We start from the raw sequence: 13088 nt of genomic DNA, 5'->3' as shown, positions 1-13088 counted from the left end.
CGCAGGGAGTTTCTGGTAGACCTTAGTGTACCTGGTAAGCTCTTTGGAGGATGATATTACTACCTCACACCCCAATAGTAACTGGAATTAATGCGAGCAGCTCAGTACAGCTCAATAGACACAGAGGAGAGTAACAGAGGATATAATGTCTTTCTCAGTCATTATTCCAGGATCAAATGTTACAACATCTCTAATTGGGTATTTGAAAATCAATTTGTGTTGTCTGACTGTTCCCTCCCTATGCTCCTTTCTTCTCCCTTTCTTTCCCTTCTGTTCAGGGTCTGCAACACAGTATAAACATAGCAGTGGCCTACCTGGAGACACGTCTGCCCAGGCTCACCTACTCATATGCTGTTGCCATGACGTCATACGCTCTGGCCAATGCAAACAAGCTGAACCGGGAGATCCTCTACAACTTTGCTTCAACAGGTGTCGTCACACAGAAATATTCTTTGACTAATTCATATACAGTCCCCAGGTGTAAAGATTCTGAATTCGCAAAAAATTAGAGCCGACCGAGACATTGGTCTGGTCCATTGTGTATTATGGGATGATTTTCTCTCAGTTACCTGTCTTTGACATAAAAGCAGGGCAATCACCCCCCCTCCCCCAGTGTCCCCATGTTAAAAAAAGCAGCCAGAGTGCCTTCATGTAATATAATCAGGGGTGCCTCACTGAAGCTGGTGCCCTTTTATTTTTTTTCACCCGGGCCCCTCTAACATCTTGAGTCAACCACTGAATTGTAGTGTACTTTGAAAATAATTTTGAATACGGATCTTTATCAGAAATGTTTGAGTGGTTTTTTTTTTTGTTTTTAATTCCTAGAAATATTGGTATCAGTATATAATATCACAATCCTTTTTTAGTCAGGCTGTCATGTAAATCTCCGCTCTTCAGACCAAATGACCCTACAAGGATTGAAAGAGTTTGTTAAAAGTCCCAAGCATTCAAGAGCTCAGGACTTAATCCTCCTTGATTAGGGATTGGGTAAATTAAACTTGTTCCAGCTACAGCATACTAATATAAAGGCATTTGTGTGTCTCCCAGATTCATCGCACTGGCCAGTACCTTATTCAAATGTCTACACACTGGAGGCCACAGCTTATGCTCTTCTTGCTCTGGTCAAGGTCAAGGTGAGCATGCCCAGTTTGTGTTTCACCAGGATATCATGTGACAGAATACATACAAGTCATCATTCATGCTGCCTCACTAAAAGACCAGAGGGTTTTAAGGGTTTTTTTTGACCAGCACAACCCCTCTGCATTTTCTAGGTCCCTTACAGCCCTCATCAAATCAAATGTCTTCCCTGAATGTTAATCATTAATGTTTTTATTATTATGACTATTCACAGTCCTATTTTTTTTTTACATTAGTCATAATGTTTAGTTTATTTAACCATCTGTTGTTGTATCATTTTTTTTTATTTCCATGCTAATTATATTGTTATTATTCAGTGTTAGAGATAGAGACTTTGTCATGTTACAAAAGTACAACAATATTTCATTAGAAAACATCAAAAAGCACATCATTGCATGTCAAATAACAGATGTGATTTAACTGGACAGTGTGAATATCATTAGTATATTTATGAGTGTTAACCAAATGCAATGGTGAGAAATTTGACATTCAAACTTTAATTAAGCATCACAAATAGCAGCCAATCAGAAATGGTATCCATCAAGGATTCTTATGAAATGCAGTCATATAAAAAAAGGCCCTTGTATTCAATAGAGTCGCTTTCACAGAACATCCAAACTATTTAACACACCGTTCACAATGTGTCAATGTGAATAAGTCACACTTTCAAGTGGAAGAAACTCTTAATCTCCTCCAGGGTAAATAGCAATGACGAGTTGATACTGTAAAAGCTATATTGGTGAAATTTTATCTATGATACACAGCATGTAGCTGTGCTGCAGAAAGCTGACAAAAACAATGACGTAGCTGTGAAACAACATACCATCTCATCTTGTCAGATTGGTTTTAAAAGGTGTGCTGCAGACATTGTATGTAAGCTAATGCACAAAGCGAGGATATTCTCTTTGGAAGTTCTTGTAAACAAACATTGTGATTTGGTCATCAATGATATTTGAAGCTTTCGGTTAAGAGTTGCAATGACTTAAATTTGAACAACGGACCTTTGTTGGTGTAGTTACTCAAAAAAAGTGATATATTTCACATTACTCGTTGCTCATTTCTTTACTTTATTTGCTATCTGTCAAATGTTACTCATTAAAAGGCTTGTTTCCTAACTTTTGTGCTAAGGAAATAAATGTAAACCTTACATACACCGACATATGAACCCTACTCTAATAGTAGTAGTAGTAGTAGTTGTAGCCTAATAACACACAGTTGACAGACGAGTTGATGGAGGGCAAAAAATACAGATCTTAACATCTTGCACTTCGCAATATTATAAGGGATGGGATGCTTTTATTAGGTGAGTTTGAAGTCTGTGCAGTTCAACTGTGCCACAATTGAAAATGAACTGAGAAGTTCCGAGGTTGGCTTTGGAAACTGGAAGGTTGTTTTGTAGAATTAACTGTAGCAGAATTAGGACCTCTCTCTATTTCGACTAAAGCTATTTTAAAAACACAATGCAATGTCAAGGACATAACATTTCAACCATTTACTTGCCTCTTCTTATTAAAGGCATTTGAAGATGCCAAGCCTGTTGTCAGGTGGTTCAACGAGCAGCAGAAGGTGGGAGGAGGCTATGGATCAACCCAGGTAACTCCTATGCACTGTACCTATAGCTGTTTTAGTGCACATCTTTTTTTAAGTTGATCTGGGCTGATAACCTAGATATCTAAGTGTCACACTGTCACTCTTTTCTCTCCAGGCTACTATAATGGTGTACCAGGCTGTAGCTGAGTACTGGGCCAATGCTGAAGAACCACAGTATGATCTGAAGTTGGACATTGTGTTGCCAACCAAGTCAGACCCTGAAAAATACGTCTTTAACAGGGGGAACCACTATGCCACAAGAACATCTAAAGTGAGAAGACACACTGATAAATGTTGCCAGTAGTTTCTGTGTCTTTCTTCTGCTGATCCCTGTGTGTGTATTTGTAAGCATTTTTAAATTCCCACAGATCAATGATATAAACCAGAATGTGAAAGTGACCGCAACAGGCACAGGAGAAGCAACAGTGACAGTAAGTAAAGAATATTTTTGCTCCGACTTTTATCATCTTTTTGTTTTTTCTTGATGTGTCTTTTTTCAACCTCAGATGAAGCGGAAAACATTTGGTTTAATCTGTTATTAAAATGGCTGCACTTTTATCTATGTGACAGATGGTGTCGCTGTATTATGCTCTACCTAAAGAAAATGAAAATGACTGTCAGAAATTTGACATGTCGGTGCACCTCCTTTCAGGTAATATGTCTTTATTTGTTGCCATTTTGTTTGCTTTCAGTGCATCCATTTGTTCTGCTGTAAATCATCCTTCCTGCTAAGTATTCATTCAGCTCATCATTTAAAATTTTTTATTTTTTTTGCTCCTGCAGTGGGAATGGGTGGGAATGGGGAGGTATACGAGCTGAAAATTGAAGTTATGTAAGTACAATCAAGAAGTCATACTAATGAGTGGTACTGTGTCATGACTTCATACTGTATAGATCAGGGGTGGCCAAAATTTCTCCCTTGGTAGGGTCAAAACTGAAACTAAATGGAAGGTCTGGCCCAAAAGCAAACACCTACAGTATAGCATTTTTAAGATGCACAGTAGTACTAGGAACCCAACTGACTTGAACGTGTCACTCTGCCTGTCGTTCTCGGATTGTGAAAATGAAAATGTAATTAGGAATTCTACATATTTAAAAAGCATTTTTTTTCCTGACAAAAGTAAAACAACAGACATTTATATCATAATTATTTAAAGGTGCGATATGTAAGAATTTGTCAGCAGTTCACCAGAGTGAGCACTAAATGCTGCTAACAGTAAGTCACTGGTTATATACCCATGGTAGCAATGTATATAATATTTTTTTTCTCTCTAGAAACATCTGGTAGGCTGATTTGAACCTTACTGCAGACCAACTTCGGCCCAGGGGCCACACTTTGGCCAGCCCTGATTTACTCATAAACTTACGTTAATGTTCATTTGGAAGGACATCACAAACAACACAAATCATAGAGCAAGCCTTTTCTCACGTTTTTCACATTATTCTTTCAACAGTAAACACATCTTTGCACAGAGTACTGGCAGTGACTTGCTCATCAACCATGTAGGGGAAGGTGATTAAACCCTCCCATGAGTCTGGGGAACATTGTGAGGTGTATGTTGTGAATAAAAGACTTGAAATTGGTTAGTCAAGGAATGGTTAACATCTGAAAAAATAACAGCTGTGTTTAAGGGGAATTTGGTGAAATAATTGACTGAAATGGGTCTTATAGTTGTGAAGAGCTTTAGCTGACTTGGACAGTACAAAAGGCCAAGATAAAGACCTGTCTTGGGAGCTTGAACCAAATTGATGTCAGTGCCAATATTTCAAACTTGTGGAAATGGGCATCCCTTTTGCTACCTTCACATAGCCATGGGAGACCATTTTTTAATATTCCAAATTCTTCTAGTTCATACAGGTGGTCTTGAAGCACTTTGTTTTGGGCCTGCAGTAACTTCAATGTTGTGTCAGTGGCTGCTCAAAGTTTTCATTAGCATAGCACTCAGCAGCCACGAAATGGCCCTGAATGATGTTGGGCATCTCGCAGAGTGCATCTGCAAAGGTCTGCAGCAGCTTGACAGAATTAGTGTTGTTCTCGGGGAGAGGAGCTCTTTGTTCCTCCAGTTCAAATACAAGCTGGCTAATGACGAGAGTTAAAAAGAGGTTTCTTTTAGGCCAGAGATTTGTTCAAAACTGGAAGTCCATTCTTATTTTTTTTGATTGTCCTGCACTCCATGTTTCTGATTTTGTTGTTATCGATCCCCATTTGCATATAATGGTGTATGAAACTGTAATTTTTTTCTTTGGTACAGGTTTAAGGACCAGGTCCGTGATGCATCCATGTCAATCTTGGATATTGGCTTGTTGACCGGCTTCAACGTTGACACCAATGACCTGAAATCAGTAAGAATTTTTACAGACACACACCCACAGCACATGTTCAAAAGTCAGTGTTGAATCATCAAAAACAATACAATGTGTTTTGATGTTTAGAAAGTTGTAGGGCAATCTGTGTTTGAGTGGGTGTTTTTGTGTTTGTAGTTGTCTGATGGACATGCACCCATCATAGCAAAATATGAAATAAACAAAGCCCTGTCTGAAAAAGGCTCTCTCTTCATCTACCTGGACAAGGTAAGACATCATGCTTTCGTCAAATCTAGTTTTACTTTCTGCCATGTTTTTCATTTCTTTATCTCTATCTCACCTTTGCTTTATATCTCCCTCCAGGTTTCTCACACACAAAAAGAAGAGATCACATTTAAGATCCATCAGAAGTTTAAAGTTGGTGTCTTACAACCAGCTGCTGTGTCTGTCTATGAATACTATGATCGTGAGTCTCAGAGACACTTAGAAACTTACACCGATCAGACAAAACATCATCACCACTGACAACTGAGTAGAATAACATGTCTCATCATGTCATGATGCAATCTTCTAATGGGAAACCTTAGGTTCTGGGTCATGTGGCCACCACTTAACACAAACCACCCATCCAAACACTGTCGAAGACTGAGTACAACCTCCCTATTGCAGTGGTGCCAGGACCAGGACAATTCATTCAACTGCTCTGGAATGTGGCCCAAGTGATGTGACGGAGAACGCAATGTATGCAAAGCATAGACCTGTCATCCAAATTGCCCAGCTCCCAATACAGTCAGGCATCCACTGATCCATTGATCAACAATCCATGGAGGCCCCACTTGCAGCCTACAAAACTCAAATGATCTAATGCCAAATCCTTGGTGCCAGACCCCACAGGGTGACCCCAGAGGTCCGGTGTCCATGCCTTGATGTGTCAGAGCAAAGTTTGATCGAGGCTCTATGGATGAGACTTGGAGACTTGTTCCACTGTACGTGGAGTCTTGATACGATTGGGATCTCGGAGTTCGGAGGGCAGGTTAACGCCTTGAGCTTTTTGCAACACTCCTTGGGCCAGCAATGTGGCAGGGAGCTGCCCTGCTGCCATCAGGAAACACTGGTGCCATTAGGGCGGAGTACTTGGTTCTACAATGGTGTTTCAACTTTTTTTTTCAGCCAGTACATATCAAAGTAGACAAGTGGATACGACAGATTTTTTATATTTTGAAAGTGTTCAATGTACATTTATCTTGTGTACTGCAATTAACACTGAATTTACCATTTCAGAGACACCTTGTGTGAAATTCTACCATCCAGAGAGGAGAGCTGGACAGCTCATGCAGCTCTGTAGAGGTGATGAATGCACATGTGCTGAAGGTAAACAGGATGATGGCTAACTGACCTGATCCATCCTCTGCTCAGATAAAATTGTAACTCCTGACATTTTTGATCGAATGCCTAAACAAAATAATACCAAGTGCTATATCATAGGAAACTGTGCTGTGTTTTAGTTTCTCAAAGGTGTTTTGTCTCTCATCCATGAGGCTTCTTCAGTTCTAAGTAACTGGAGAGGTGTTGCAGGCTTTAAACTCTGTGTGGGTGGGTTCATACAAGATTTGTGAAGGTCAAGCTTGAACTCACAGTTTCAGATGTATTGTGTTGACCCAACCGGCCTTCGCATAGGTTGCTAGGGCTAGGTGAGCCCACCAGTAGATGGATGTTAACCACTTGCAAACATCTTGGCCAAAGAAGACAGATGGTTTGCACGAGACGTAAAAGAATCCAGTAGGCAGGGGCAACTAAGATCTGAAGTTCCCTTAATTGACTGATTTCCTACTGAAAATCTGATGTTCAAATTATATATATGAAAAATAAATATTAGGGATCCTACATATTTTTTATACATAAAACATACATATTTATACATATTTTTTTACATATACACACACACACACACCCATGCCCTGGTTTCAAACACTGAAATTCTAATCCTATATAAGAAAAGAACATTTTGTTTGGATAATTGGCCAGCAGAGTGAATACAATGTAGCTGGAGGAAAGCATTCATGTATAAACCAAATTTCATGGCAATTCATCAGAGACATGCCAAAAAAAATCTCAACCTATCAATGGTGGTAAAGAAAAAGTAATATTAATTCTATATATGTCATATACCAATCAATCAATTACTTGTTGAGCTGTTTGAGTCTGGACCAAAGTGGACTGACACATAGACGCGGCCATCATTAGAGCTAAGCAGCTGGTATGGCTAGAAATAATGTTCAAACACGATGACAGTGAAACTAATTTTATATATATCACAGCTTTTTGTCAGAGGCAACAAGCAGCTGCAGGTTCCTGTAAGTTCAGAGCAGCAGTCAGAGCAAAGAATAACTCATAACATACCTAAATTGTAAATTTGATCCACCTGTTCATCAACATGTCACACATCCAAGTGCCTATTCAATTACATCATCAGTTGTGTATTAATGAAGTGCCTATTGTGTACTCCCAGAGGACTGCAGTATGCAGAAGAAGGGCAAAATCAGCAATAAAGATCGCAAAGCTATGGCCTGTGAAAGTACTCAGACCAGTATAACAGAGTTTGGTAAGAGAGTATAAATTATTTGCATTTTTTAATGTAGTACTTCCGTACTGTAAAAATTCATATGTATGTTGTGTGAATAAGAGCTTGACAGAATAAAGCAAAGGAGCAAGTGAGCTAATAATCTGCAACTCATCTGCCTTCAGTGTACAAAGTGAGACTGGAAGAATTTACAGCTGGTTTGTCCACTGATATTTCCATCATGAAGGTAGAGCGAGTCATCAAGGAAGGTGGGTTTTTATGTTTGAACTGCTTACAATGTACAAGCCCCTTATGTTTTATACATATGTATTTCTAAAATGTACTGCATCTTTAGCTGTGCTATGTTAATCCTTAAGCATATTCTCTCTCTTCTTCTACATTGTAATAACAGGAAGTTTTGACGTGGTTGCCGTGAATAATAACATAACGTTCCTCAGTTATCAGCACTGCAGGGAGTCCTTAGATCTGAAACAAGGCAAAACCTACCTTGTCATGGGGACATCCAGAGATATGTACAGAGATGAACAAAATGCAGTGTAAGTTTTTCCTTTGACTGAATGTTCCTGTGTGTTGTATGTGCGTCCAATCATAATATTGTCTCCATCTCAACTTTAACTGTTTAGTTTTAACTGATTCACTGCTTTCTAAATCAAATATGCCTTTCTTGTAGTTCATACATTGGGCTGCTGTCATAAGTGAATGCTGGCAAATGAAAATTGCCTGCCGGTGCAGAGTGTGGACAGTGTAGGATGTGAAACACATGGAATCCGCTGTGCCGGCTTGTTTTCATCAAAGTTGAACTCCACACGAAGCCAAGATGCGGAATGTGTTTTTGATTTGCCCCTTTGCCTGCATGGAACGGGGTTGAACGGGAGGCGAATGTTTCATTGTCATGTCATGCATCAGCCTCATGTCTTGGCAGCATAGAGAATGCTGGAGCAGATCGCAGGCATTCTAGACCATGCTCGTGTCTCCATAGACTGCGCCACGGCGCGTTTCAGCAGTCACAGAAGCAGCTCTCCACTCTACTCTGCTGACAATACACGCTGAGTCTATTTTTGACAGAAGCAGAACGCATCCATGTCATTCTGCAACAGAGCAGATCAACCCAGACAGAAAGTCAGACAGCGGAAACGCATCCTGTCAGTTTTCAAAATGAAACACTCGGATTCTGAATCTAATTGACAGGATAACAAACTCGGAAATATTAACAATAAAGACACTTAAAATGAAAATAAATAAATAACTACACAGCAAACTCAACCACAATAATGCATTTTTATTTAAAGGCGCCTTTCAAAGCACTCAAGGATCCCGCAACAATAAACAGTACAACAAAAACAGGAGACAATTTAGTGCAAATGAGGACAAATGAATAAATAAGAAGATGCAATTACATAGTGCCAGGAGCTTGGCACAGAATTCAGACTCCGCAGTCCTCACCATACAGGAAGACACCTGGGCCGGGTCAAGCAGAGTTCAGCTTCTGGCATGAGAATAATGCAATAGAGTGGAGTAGAGAATAGAGCGTGCTTATATGATTAGTCTGATACAGAGTAGGCCACTCGGAATAAGTGTGTTTTAAGGCAAGATTTAAAAGTGGAGACAGTGTCAGAAGTGCGAATGTCTGGTGGGATAGAGTTCCAGAGGCTGGGGGCAGATCAGCTGCAAGTTCTTGACCCCATGGTGGTTAGGTTGGCAGATGGGGCAACGAGCTGGATTGTAGAAGAGGATCGGAGAGTGCGGGAGGATGTGTGGATATGGATAAGTTCAGCGAGATATGATGGTGCCAGGTTATGAAGGATCTTGGAAGTGAGGAGTAGAATCTTGAAATCAATGCAGGATTTGATAGGGAGACAATGGAGTTGCTGCAGGGTCAGAGTGATGTGTTCAACAGAGGGAGTCCTGGTGATGATACGGGCAGCTGCATTCTGGACCAGTTGGAGTTTATGGAGTGATTTCTGAGACCATGGAGGAGAGAATTACAGTAGTCCAGGCGAGATGTAATGATGGTGTTTACGAGAAAAGCAGTGCAGGTTTACCTGAGATGATGGTGGGACAGTGGAATTGTCGATGGACATGGAGAAGGGGTTGTGCTTTGCTAGTGTGGCGAGGTATAATTGAAGAGTCAAAAACGCCACCTTAGGAATTTCACCCAAGGAATAACACTTAACAAGGACGTTTGGTGGCACAGAGGTTCACAATGCTTAAGAGGCTAGAGACGTAGTTCCATTTAACAGTAATTCTCTATTTTAACCAAACACCATACTACTAAAAGGCCAGTAAACCCAACTTAAACAATTGTGAAGGGGGGGCAAAAGGAATGGCCGACGCTGAGGCTTACCAGTGGAGGGATTGGCCACCAGTAGTGAGGGATCCAAGCGAGAGTCGCCCCATTCTCTCTCACACACACACACACACACACACACACACACATGGAGGATCACAACAGGGGTCAACAAAACAGCACACAGTAAGGGGACACTACCACCGAAGGGCACCAACCACCACCACCTTTAGGCTCTCAGTTTCTACACAGAAAGGGAGCAAAACACAACAATTAGTTGGACATCACTCATACAAATAAACAAACACTAGATCACACTGTCCAAAATACTGTAAGGAAATGAGATACAATTAATGTAATAAACACAAAACAGAATATTGGTGGGGCTAACAGCCAGGTATGGGGAAAATAAGAAATTAACAAAACCAGATGGGATAAAGGAAATAAACAGAATCAACTACTCAAAACTAATAATGGATTAGATGGCAGTTGGCAGTTTGAAACTGCAAGTGGAAAGCTGATGGAAAATGTAGGCAGACAGTGCAGAGAGGGTGTAGAGTTATTTGAAGCAGTCAGTGTCTGGTGGATGTTTTAAATTTTGGCATTGAAGAAGGTCATGAACTTATTGCACTGTGTAACTTTGAGTGGATGAGGTGGTAGAGCATCAGGTGGTTTCAGGATATTGTTGATGGTTGGGAATAGGTCTAGTGTTACCATTAACTGTCCCGATTAAGGTTGAGTAGTATGTGGTTGTGGCTAAAGAAATAGCATCCTTGTATTGGAGTATGTGCTAATGATACATTTCTTTGTGCACTGCAAGACCGGTTTTGACATGAAGGCATTCCAGGCGACAGCCTTTAGTTTTCAGCTGGTGTAGTGCTGGTGTAAACCAAGGAGCAAAGTGGGCAAAGGAAACAGACCTTTTTTCAGAGGCGCAAGAGTATTTAGCAGTTGATGAGGTCCGAGATTGTAGTGGGATACTAGTTCATCCGTAGTAGATAAGTTGTCTCTGTTGGAAAAGTCATCAATTGCATTAGAGAGGGCCAACAAGTCAATATCTTTGATGTTTCGAAATGTGAGAATGTGGCATGTTAGTTCTTGATAATCTTAGCATGACATTAAAGGATATTACCTTGGGGTCTGAGATGGACAAATCTGAGGCACAACAGTTTAGGGGGGTTACACCAGAGCAGCAGATTAGGTCAAGAATGTGTCCTTTGGAGTGTGTCGGAAAGTCAATATGTTGCTGTTGTCCAAAGCTGTCAAGACACGAGGTAAAGTCATTTGTAAAAAACATTGTTGATGCTATCCCAGTGGATACTGAAATCACCTAGCAATATTAAGTTTGGGGACACAGAACATAAGGTTGTAAGGAAGGTGGAATTCCTGTAGGAAGACATTATTCGGCTTGGGTGGTAGATAGCTAGTGGCCAGAATAGTAGCACTTTGGCCCTTGATTTGTAGAGCAATGGACTCAAATGACGAGTACACAGGCACTATTGTACAAGTAGAAGCACACAAATTGAAAAGAGAAACTAAATAAACACAATCTGTTGATGAAGGATTTCAGTCCTCCAGGTCATGGCAATTCTAAGTGCTATATCATAGGCAACTGGATGTGTTTCAGCTTCTTGAAGACGTTTCATCTCTCGGTTGTTCAGCTGTCTGTGGAGGGAACTCTAAGTACTGCATTGTAGGTGGGTGATAAGAAATGTCATAGACAGTCTCCTCTGTTCAACAGTTTGACAGAGATGGATTTTCTTTACTCCTCCTTCAAACCTCTCTGGCCAAGATGATTATATTGTTGTCCTCAGAGGAATGATTTAAATCCCTCAGATGTAAGTGGGCAGCAGAGTCTTGACCTGAGGAGTTGGCCCTCCTGTGTTATGCCATTTGTTTATGGAGGGGTTTGTCTCCCCATTGTACAAATCTGTACAATCCTGGCTGCATTGAACAGAGTAAGTTACATTACTCTGTTTATGCCTGGGAGTTTTGTCCCTAGGATGGACAAGTTTCTGCCTGTGTTAGTAGGTAGGTTCAAAATGAACTGGGATATGATGTTTATTAAAGATCCTCAGATGTTCCTGTAACAAAGGGAATGGCGATGTTGTTATGTTTTCTCGTCTCCTTGATCTTTCAGAGGTTTTGACAAAGGTCCAGTTTTGGTAGGCACAGGTTTAAAGTCCCCCCCTGACGTTCCTCTGTTCCTTCTCTCTCCCTTCTGTCTTTGTGGACATGGTCTCAGCCTGATGGTTTGGAGTTTGGAGTTCTGATAACACCCAGCTTGTGTACCAGTGGGTGGTACAGTTTCCCCCACCATGAATTCGCTGAACTTTTTCCCGTCATTGCTTAGCCATCACTAGCTAAGATCTGGAGTTGGTCCCTGGGTGCACATTGCCCACTGCCCACTCGGGATGGGATCAATGCAATTCACTATGTTTTACACTGTACGGTATGGGATATAAATCTTCTTCTTCTTGTTGGTGTAAGTAAAGGAAGACTTTTTTGCAGGGTAATTTATGTCATGTTCCACTTCCAGATGACATTAAGTCCTAATGTATTTTGCACTTTGCTCTCCTCAGGTTTCAGTATATACTCGGTGAGAGAACCTGGATCGAGTACTGGCCCACAAATGCAGAGTGTCAGCATATCAAGTACAGACCTATCTGTTTGGACATGGAAGACCTGGTCGAAGCGGTCGAAATCTTTGGGTGCCAAGCCAAGTGAAACTCAAAGGAATGAATTTATTTTAAAAGTGTTTTAATTCTGATTAATTAACTGATTATGTAAAACTTTCAGTGCTTTGAAACATAATGACTGCACATGTTGCATTGTTAAACTGCATTCAATAAATGTTGTGGGTTTAGTCTTATTGTCTTTGTATTATACAAATAACCTCTGGCAAATGGAAAATTAAACTATGTTTACATATAGTTTAAGGAGATGATGCCAATTTATTGGCTAAATTGGTCCAGCAAGAAAATCACATACACAAAAAGATAGTCTCTTGTGTAGAGATTCATCAATGTGACTGAATATCACCCAGTTTTCAATCAGAAATGAGCACTGAAATCCTGGTTGGTGCTCATTGGTTTGTTGCAGACGGTTTCATTATGATATGTGACCAGCAATAAATGTTAATAGACAGATTATTCCCAAGATCCTCCCCAGTATTATCTCACCTATTCA

The 13088-nt window shown here is 40.4% G+C and overlaps 1 protein-coding gene across 2 annotated transcripts in view; it reads left to right on the top strand.

The window, feature by feature from the left end:
* LOC119028201 (complement C3-like) overlaps positions 1-12766 on the top strand; it is a 31870-nt gene extending 19104 nt beyond the window's left edge. Inside the window, exons 29-43 of one of the 2 annotated variants that reach the window (XM_037113891.1) lie at positions 279-429; positions 1048-1133; positions 2653-2730; positions 2843-2998; positions 3096-3158; positions 3298-3379; positions 3511-3559; positions 4980-5070; positions 5209-5298; positions 5395-5497; positions 6313-6402; positions 7541-7633; positions 7777-7860; positions 8004-8148; positions 12482-12766. In XM_037113891.1, coding sequence (XP_036969786.1) covers positions 279-429; positions 1048-1133; positions 2653-2730; positions 2843-2998; positions 3096-3158; positions 3298-3379; positions 3511-3559; positions 4980-5070; positions 5209-5298; positions 5395-5497; positions 6313-6402; positions 7541-7633; positions 7777-7860; positions 8004-8148; positions 12482-12626 — 1506 coding nt within the window. In that variant the 3' untranslated portion in view covers positions 12627-12766. Of the gene's footprint in view, positions 1-278; positions 430-1047; positions 1134-2652; positions 2731-2842; positions 2999-3095; positions 3159-3297; positions 3380-3510; positions 3560-4979; positions 5071-5208; positions 5498-6312; positions 6403-7540; positions 7634-7776; positions 7861-8003; positions 8149-12481 lie in introns of both variants that reach the window. The other variant, XM_037113882.1, reaches the window with a different exon arrangement.
* Positions 12767-13088: the final 322 nt, after the last annotated feature.

This window comes from Acanthopagrus latus, chromosome 1 (genome assembly GCF_904848185.1).
Source record: "Acanthopagrus latus isolate v.2019 chromosome 1, fAcaLat1.1, whole genome shotgun sequence".
Classification (NCBI taxonomy): Eukaryota; Metazoa; Chordata; class Actinopteri; order Spariformes; family Sparidae; genus Acanthopagrus; species Acanthopagrus latus.
This window is presented reverse-complemented; position numbering and strand designations above follow the sequence as displayed.